The 10,242-nt window shown below is 35.0% G+C and overlaps 1 protein-coding gene across 2 annotated transcripts in view; it reads right to left on the bottom strand.

The window, feature by feature from the left end:
- LOC106869947 (glutaredoxin domain-containing cysteine-rich protein CG31559) overlaps positions 1–10,242 on the bottom strand; it is a 112,575-nt gene that overhangs the window by 6,247 nt on the left and 96,086 nt on the right. For both annotated transcript variants that reach the window (XM_014915890.2, XM_014915889.2), the window contains exon 4: positions 377–442. In XM_014915890.2, the coding sequence (XP_014771376.1) occupies positions 377–442 (66 nt within the window). The remainder of the gene's footprint in view (positions 1–376; positions 443–10,242) is intronic.

The raw sequence follows: 10,242 nt of genomic DNA, 5'->3' as shown, positions 1-10,242 counted from the left end.
ATATATACATATATATATATATATATATATATGGAAGGTGGATGTTAAATGACAATGATGTATATGAAAGGTTTATGACAGGCTTCTTTCAGTTTCCATCTACCAAATCCTTTCATAAGGTTTCAGTTGGTCCAAGGCTATCATAGAAGACATTTGTCCTGGGTGCCATGCAGTGGAACTGAACCTGGGTACCATGTAGCTGGAAAGCAAACTCTTTACCACCAGCCACCTATTTTCAAATATGTTTACATAAATATCGGCATAACATTTTCATGAACACATTCATGTAAACTTATCTCTGACTGCTGTTGTAAATGAAGTTCTGGAATTTTCCTTGTCTGAATTACCATGTTCTTATGTTATTATGCCAACTTACCTCAAAGTTTTTCAAAATCTCTCTTAATTCTCCAGATTCATTTAGAACTTCTAAGGTTTCTGCCGTCTGGAAAATATAAAGTAAATGTAAAGAATTATGAGGAATATATTTTGTATTTGTATTTCATTTGCAAGGTTCTTTATGAGAAATTGTATGTCGAAATAGATTTTGTTATATGTTGGGAGGATCATAATGAGAATAAAAGAAGTGAAATGAAACCAGTGCATGTGTTTGTTACTGGCGTAATGACCTCTCCAAGATACAACATAAAAAAATTATGAATGTAATATTATAAATAATTTTTTATTTCTATCATTTTAATTTTTTTAAAATTTTTATTTATGCATTTATTAATCTCTTTTCATTCAACAATCTGAAATTTCACTAAGTTGGTTCTAAAAAAAATTGTAACAGCAAGTATTATACATAGTCATAGAACTTTCAAAGGGTTGGAGGATAATACAAGCAAACAACAATATAGAAATGTAACAATTAACCCTTTCGTTGCCATATTTCTGCTGAGATGCTTTGTGTTTCTTTCAATTAATTTTAAATATAAGAAAGAATTTAGTAAAATAACTTAGTTATCATTAAGCTAGTGTTAGGAACATAAATTGTGACTAAGGTTTGGTGAAAGATTTTAATTCAAAACTTATGAAAACAAGACATTTGTACTACAGAGCCAGAGTTGGTTTCAGCTAGGTTGGTATTGAAAGGATTAAGAAGTCGATACATCTAGGACAGGGATGGGCAACTTTTCATCAACTGGGGACCATTTCCCAGTGGGAGACGGCCGTATGATAAAACACATATTCATGAAATATTACTTGCTCTCTTTACACTGAATTTTTTGCAGTTCTTCTTAATTTTGTTTGTTTTAGTATGAAAGTTTATTTGTCTTAGTATGAAATTAGTAAACTAGAAACTCGTCGAGAGCTGCAGGTTGCCCATATATGATCTAGGATATCTGAACAGATGAGAATATAGAGGATTGCAGATAAGTAAAATAAAGGAATTGACGACCTTTTCAATATCAACTATTCAGCTTTGAAGCTAAACGAAAGTGGAATTTGTTTATCATCAAGCTTGACATAAATCTTTTACATCTAGTTTGACATTTTGACTATGGTGTAGTTGTATCTGCACATTTATGTATTATTGAATGCTTAATTCAATGACCACTAATTGCAGCACAACAAAACATTTCATACAAATGATAGCAATTAATGTTTGTTTAAAATGTTCACACAAGGCCAGCAATTTGGGGGGAGGGGGTAAATTGATTACATAGACCTCAGTATTCAACTGGTACTTATTTCATCCACTCCAAATGGACGAAAGGCAAAATCAACAAATTAGAAAGCAAATATGGTAAACAAATGCATAAGAAAATGGGTTGAGGTATGTGGGAGTCACCTTTAGTCATGAGCATGAAGGGGCACAAGTTTCTCTGAAGCCTGTCTATTAAAGTTCTATGTAGTCAGTCAACCAGTAGGAAAGAGCAGTTAAATCCCATCCTATCATCTTTCATAAGATAAGAACACGTTAGATAATGTAGCCTTTTAACATCTTTAAATCACATCATGGTGAAGGCTGGAATATCTTTGATATTTGGGTCTTCTTGTTCATAGCTGATCTGAAGCTAAACCATCACTGTGGTCATCTCCTAAAGCCCTCAATTAACATGTCCTTCTTTTCCAGGGTTACACTTTCCCGGGATTCTGTTCTTCTTATGCTTTCATTCTCATTAATTCCATTAACATTATCAACCTTGTCCAGATATCCTAACACTTCTATGTGTTTCCTCTAAAATAACTAGATTATAACAATTTATCTTTTGGCTTTTATCTTTTACTTGTTTCAGTCATTAGGTTGTGGTCATGCTGGAACACCACTTTAACATGTTTAGTTAAACAAATTGCCCTCAGTTCTTATTTTTAAAATTTTTATTTTTTCTAAGTCTTGTACTTATTTGATCACTCTTTTATTACGAAACTGCAAAGCTACAGGGTCAAACTAACACCAGCTGTCAAGCAATGATGGGTGACAAGTACAAACACATGCAAAGATAGATAGATAGATAGATAGATAGATAGACAGACAGACAGACAGACAGACAGACAGACAGACAGACAGACGGACGGACGGACGGACGGACAAGTACATACATACATTCATACAAATCCTTAATTCATAAGCTATAAATGATCATGATATCTGGGACTATAAAAATCTGCAAGTTCTTCTTAAGGATTTCAAGAATGATGGTTAAAAGAAGATCCTTTTCTTCACAACCTTGCTACCAAAGTAAGTGGCCGGTGAAAATTTAGACTAAAATTATAAAGTGAAGAAGAAGAAAAACATGTATGCACACATACATACATATATTTAAATATATATGAGCATGTCTAGATATGTAACTATATACATGAGAATATATACATAAAGCAAAACATACAAATCAGCACATATACATACATATATACAAACAAAAATACCGTTGTTTGTGTTGAAATTCCAATGAAGGTACCTTGAATCTAGGTTAGAAACCAGATCGTTCTCCATGGGAAAGAAAAGTTGAAATAAAACTGAACAATGACATACATACATACATACATACATACATACATACATACATACATATGCATATGTATATATATGCAACAGGCTTGTTTCAGCTTCCGTCTTCGAAATCCACTCACAAACACATTGGCTCAGAAACAGGGGTGCAAGGGTGCAAGTGCACCCACTAAAACTTTTAGGGAGCAATGAAAATGCTTTGAACATCCTCCTGAAAAAAACTTCATCACCAAAATGAATGAGCATAGAAATATTTCTGGACTGATTTGAAACATCACTTTTGCATTATTAAGATTTATTCCAGTTGATTGATGTACAAATATGATAATTATTATTATTGAGCTGACATAAAGCAGCGAGCTGATAGAATGGTAAAATGCCACAAAGCATTTTGCCTCTCTTTATGTTTTGAGTTCAAATTCCACCGAGGTCGACTTTGCATTTCATCCTTTCTGGGTTGATAAAATGAGTACCCATTGAGCATTGGGGGTCAATGTAACTGACTTACCCACTCCCTCGAACTTGTTGGACTTGTGCCAAAAGCTGAAATCATTATTATTATTGTAATTCTTGTGTTTGTTTTGATATTAAGACTGAAAAAAAAAACTTGAACTAATTTGTAAAAAATTTTTGACCCAAGTTTGCACCCACTGAACAAATTTCAATCCTGCACTTATGCACAAGAATTTTGTCAGACAGAGGCTACAGAACACTCTCGCACAAGGTGCCATGTTGTGGGAGTGAATCCAGAACCATATTGGTGGAAAGCAAACATTTTGCATTCATTTTTCTTTCAAAACAACTAAATCATATAAAGCATACATTTCACTCTACACATTTCATTTATAGACATTTCATATATAGACATTTCATACAACTTCTACACTTCAAACGCACAAATCTCCCCCACTCACTCCCCATGCCATTCCATTAGCCAGTTCTTACTATTTCCCTGGTTTTGTACATCTAAAAGGATTATTGGTGTACCTATTTCTCTCTTGAGTAAACAATTTCAACAGATTTCATACCATATTCATTATGGGTTTTTTTTTACAACTGTCTCTAGCCATAGGTCTGAATCATTAATGAATTAATATTTAGAAGCTAAATGTACGGAGATCATATTATGTGCATTATAAAAGGAATTGGTTGAGTTTATAAAGTATCCACTACAAAGTCTCATTACTTTTATGGATTTATATCTGCTTCATGTCATGGGCTTCAATTGCCTCGCTTCACCTCACAGTAAAGAATAGACACATTCCTCTGTTCTTGTATAGCTGGTGGGGAATAGTTACACATTGTTTGGAAATCACCGTCCTCATTATTATCATCATCATTGTCGACGTCATCATCATCATCATCATCATCATCATCATCATCGTCATTGTCACCATCATCACCGTCATTGTTGTATTTCCCTCGGGAGACTCGCAGAGATAACACAACGAGTTGTACAATTTAATTATTACATTTATTATTCAATTACATACAAAGAACGCACTCACCCAAAGTTCGTTATGAATAAACAAGAATCATGTCCGCCATATATCTATCAATGACATTTTACTACGACAGTCCCACAAGACAACAACAATGAAACAATGAACTCAGATAAACCACAGTGACACACGGAATGTCAGACGAATAACATATCCAACAGTCCATATAACAGTCATCATCATCATCACCGTCGTCACCATCATCACCGTCATCATCATCATCATCATCACCATCATCACCGTCATCATCATCATCATCGTCGTCACCATTACCACCGTCATCATCGTCATCACAGTTGTCACTATCATCACCGTCATCATTGTCATCATTGTTGTCGTCATCGTCGTCATCGTCGTCGTCGTCATCATCATCATCATCAGCATCATCATCATCATCATCCTCATCACCATTGTCGTCATCGTTATTGTCGTCGTCGTCATTGTCGTCATCATTGACATCATCGTGCTATCTTCATCGTCATCATTGTCATCATTATCATCAATATCATTGTGATCATCATTGTTATTGTTGTGGTCACCATCATCATCATCATCATCATCATCATCATCATCAGTACTTCTGTTACCACCACCATTTCTATCATCAAAACTGCTGCCACAGTTGCCTCCAGAACTACCACCACCACAACCACCACCATTGCTGCAGCCGCTACCAACATCGCCGCCACTGTTGCCACTGCTGCTGCCACTGGCGCCTCCTCTGCCACTGTGCCTCCTCTGCCACTGGCGCCTCCTCTGCCACTGCTATTCACATTTCCACTACTGCAACTGCTCCTACCTCCACCACTCTCACTACCACTGCAACTGCTCCTGCTCCTGTTGCTGCTGCTTAGGCTGCTGCTGCCGCGGCTAATGCCACAACTTACTGCCGCCACAGCAGCTGCCGCCGCTGTTGCTGTTGCTGCTGCTACAACCATCACTCTCACCACCACCACTAACACTACCACCACTGTTGTCACCACTGCCACCACACCACCACCATCACACATGATGACCATCACCAACACCGACACCACTATCATTACTGCCACCACCACCACTGCAGCCATTGCCATCACATTTGCTGTTCTTGTCATTGTTGTCGTTATCCACCGTTGTCCTCCTTATCATTGTCAACACTTTGGTGCCAAACATGGCAATTTCTCAGATGATATTTCTGACAAACTAAAACGTTTCTCTTTGCTAGATTTACTTTTAGGACTCATGACCTTAGGTCCTGTTTCCGCTTGTGGAATTTTATTTGTGATAAACTGATCTCAGCAGAATTTAAATTCAAAACAATGACACTGTAAATTAAACTTTGCTAAACATCCGGTCTAGCATTTTCATAACTTAGCTACTTACATTAACCTTTATTAAAGATTAAATAAAAAAATTAAAAAATATGCTGTATGAACATGACCAGTTAACTTTGGAATAATATTGAGTTAGTAGGGGATGGATTTTAGAATCAAAGAAATTTTATATCAGGCAGAATTTCTTTAGTTTCAACACTGATGTACACTGTAACTTCAAATCCATCTCCAGAATCATGTAAGGCTACTAAAATAGCCTCTATTCTTCTAGAGATTCCTTCAATATCTGAAACTTTAAATTCATTTCCAATATCATGCAAGGCTACTTCAACAAATTCTATTCTTCTAAAGATTCCGGCTTTGTGCTATTGTTTCCCATAATGACAATTTAGCAGATGCAACTTATTTGTGGTACAAGTCTATGTGTGTATTTTTACAGCAAATGGTGGCTGCCAGCCCTCAACTTATATATAACAATAACAGAGGCAAAAATGGTTTGAAATTTTGACACACAAGGCCAGCAATTTCAGGGAAGGGGACAATTTTGATCACATTGACCCTAGAGCTTGACTGGTTCTTATATAAAGGCAAAGTTGATCTCAGTGGAATTTGAACTCACAATGTAAAGATGGACAAAATGCTGCTAGGCATTTTGCTCAGCATGCTAACGATGGAAGTAAAGACCAGAGAGATTTTGATTGTAGAAATGGAAATTTAGAGATATTTACAATAATCGGTAAAGTGTTGAACTCTGCAAAAACAAAGGAATCTCTGAACATCCTAATTAGTAAGAACATGGAAAGCCAAATAATTTAAAATGTAATATATAAATTTACAGTGATGAGATCAAATACTTCTCTTATACAAGAATAACTGAAGGAGTACTAAATTGAGCATTTATGCATTTGTTTTGCAAGACTCCTGATGTGAAATCGCTGGTTGAAATAGATATTGTAACATTTGGGAGTTGGTCATATTTTTGCCAGTTAAACATATGCTCTGTATACTTGGTCCTCACTTCAGCTTTATTATTATTCTTATTTTAGCATCTGAAATCATTTGTCACACATTTATAACCTCTTCAATGACTCTCCATCCCATGTAGACTTGACAAGACAGGAGGAAACACATGAGATGGAGAGTCGTTGAAGAGGTCACAGGATGTGATAAAAGATTTCAGACAAAGGACACTAAATTGATTGGAAGTGTTATCAGTAAATTGTTTTGTCTTGGTATAAAAGATGGGCTACAGCAAATATTCTGCTTAATACCACAGATTTGCTTGTCAGTTGTTTGACCGTAACCAGTTGAGCATGTCCCTTGGTGGCTGACGATATGTGCATCTCTGATCACGAGCAGAAGTAGTGGGGGAGCATCATAGCCATGTGTTGAGAGGAATTCTTTGGGGTTTGGATAATTCATCTTTGGAAACATGGGTGTTTTGCTCAATATCCTTAAACAAACCTTATTCAGGGACCATTTGAGCCGGATAGGCTATTCGACCTGAAGAAAATTCTAACTGGGCCTCACCTGTGAGGTCATGCGCTGTTTATCTTGATATGAGATCACCATGTCTTGCACATATTGTTGTGATGCATGTGCCTGGTGTACCCTTATCAGACGGGTAGTCATGATGGGTATAATGGGCTTTGTATATTTTACCCCAGTGTCACTTTGATGGCATGCACTGCTCTCTCACTCAATAATAATAATAATAATAATAATAATAATAATAATAATAATAATAATAATAATGCTGAAGTGAAGACCAAGTTTATAGCGTGTGTGGTTAATTGGCAAAAATATGACCATCTCCAAAAATAAAAATAATAAACTGAATGTTTTGCATTGAATTACAGGTTCACCAAGCTATTGGAATCTCACATAAAAATGTTAATACCTCTTTATACTTTAGCGTTTTTTGAATGATAATTTACGTGATTGCAAAGACATAGCTTTAGTTATTTAAATAAATTTTAAATATTTGCATAAATTCATGAGAAATTGAATTTAGAACAAGACACAAGCTATGCTGATATATTTAAGATTTTGTTAAAATTAGAAGTCATTCTAATTATTGTACTCATGACCATTCTCACCGTCACATTTTGAAAGCCAAAAAACGCAATATAAATTCTCTTCTGAATTTGTAATAAGTGAACTTTTAAGTGCAAGCAGACTAAGTGTATAGCAGACTTAAAAGAAAATAAAAATTTAACTTAATATAGTCAAATACCAATTCTGCTTATGGTTTTATTGATGAATTGGCTGCACCCGGATTAGCTTCAAATACATCAAGACAAATTGGGTACATGTTCAATCAACTACATAGCATTTCTCTTCACTAATCACTCCGAAATTAGATTAAAATTATCTTGGTTTCTAGAAATATACGTCTCTTTCAAGCAAACAATCCTTCTGATTTGTCAGTCTCTTTGCAAAGGATGACTAGAAAAAACGTTGATGGCAATTATTTTCAAATAATAATACTAAATAACCATTGTTCTAGAAACAGTTACCATTTATTTTCTGATTCCATTAAACTTCCTACAAATGATGCCATTAGTAGAACATTTAATCAAATATAAACAGACTGAGCTACAAATTTAACATGCTCTAGTTGCTATGCAACCAATTCTCCTCATACAGCATACACAGTATGTCCTACAGCTATGTTGAACTACTGCAGAGGTCTGTTAGTCTCACAAGAATATGAATGTATGCCTAGGAAGCCTTGTCTTAGTTTTGGTGATGGAGCAATGTTTGCCGTTACTATAGAGATCCACATGTGAGTGACAGTCCTGGCTGCAGAGACACTGAAACTCTAGAAAAATCAATAACTGCATGCTGGAATCTGAAATATGGTTCAAAACAAAAGAATGAAAAGCCCCACGCATTCAAATTTGAAACAATCTACTGGAAAAGTCTCAAAACTGATATGAAAAAAAAAATGTTAAGTCTTAAGACCAAAATAGTAATTTAATTAAAAGTTACACAATTGTGAATTTGAAGAAACTTAAAGATTCATCATTTTTCTTAGTATAGATGATGTATACTGAGAAATATTGGTTTCAAATTTTGGCACAAGGCCAGCAATTTTGGGGGAGTGGGTAAGTCAATTACATCGACCCCAGTGCTCAAATGTTATTTATTTTATTGACACCGAAAGGATAAAAGACTAAGTTGACCTTGGTGGAATTTGAACTCAGAATGTAAAGACAAACAAAAAGCATTTTGTCAGGTGTGCTAACAATTCTGCAGCTTACCATCTTATGTACACTGAGAAATATATAACATGTTCTAATTCATTTGCAGTTTGCTCCCGAACTAAAAAGCTTCTCCTGCCTTTGCCCAAGACTGAATTATATGTTCATGATCTGTTCCTAAACTTTTGCTATGGCTAGCTATCAAAGTACTGTTTACTCAGCACCAATAACCACAAACACAAATGATAACACAAAGGTTTTAAACTTTACTTAAACAAATAACCCAGAACTATTCAAATAGTTAGATCAGTGCTTACATACTTATTGCAATAAGCCCCCAGATTTTAATAAAGTAATATAACAGCCTTAGTGATGAAGAGAAAGAATCATTTGCTTACCTCTATTGAGACTGATAAGTGTGGAAAAAAATTGGTATTAGAAAAGAAACAATGAGCCTTAAATTACAAAAGTGTCTTTTAATTTCTGATATTCATATTGTCTTTTATGAATGCAAATGAACTGGTACAACTCCATCCTCTCTAAAAATAGTCTTAGTATCAATTCAAAAATTTATGAACGTCATTTTATGACCCAAAGTTAATACTTTTAACAATGTGAGATGTTTTAATCAGGTCAAACTGCAGGGATAAAAAAAAAACAGCAGACAATATCTCAATTATCTACAACCACAAATATTGTTTTTGAAAGAGACTTAAAAAAAAAAGAGAAGCATTTACAACATGGAAGGTACATAAGCTAGCCATTCAGAAACACAGAAAGCCTGTTAACTTTACTTAACCTTTTAGCATTCAAATTACTCTGTCAAATGTAATGCTTATTTATTCACATAAAAAAAAAGAAAAAATTAATCATGTATTATCTTGTAGCTTCAAGCTTTTAAAAGTGTGATTGTTTATTTTTAGACTGACATTACAGGGCAGATGTGAAAAACTGGAATTGTTTGGTTTGAACATAAAACACATAGAATATTTGGACCAGATATGGCTGGTTTAAATGCTAATCAATTATTTGTAATATGGTTTTTACAGCTGAGTACCTTTCCGAACACCAACCGATATACAGTGTGGATTGGGTCCTTTTAAGTGGCACCTGCACTGACAGGGTTCACCAAGTACTTGCAAGACATAAAAAAAAACCTTCAAGAGGGGAGGGGGCATTTTGTCAGATGATGAAAGGTTATAGTGAGACACAGAGACAGAAACAAGTGTCTCACTGTAGAAGTACAAGATTACCCAGCCGGG

Source organism: Octopus bimaculoides, chromosome 16, assembly GCF_001194135.2.
Source record: "Octopus bimaculoides isolate UCB-OBI-ISO-001 chromosome 16, ASM119413v2, whole genome shotgun sequence".
In the NCBI taxonomy this organism is placed as follows: Eukaryota; Metazoa; Mollusca; class Cephalopoda; order Octopoda; family Octopodidae; genus Octopus; species Octopus bimaculoides.
This window is presented reverse-complemented; position numbering and strand designations above follow the sequence as displayed.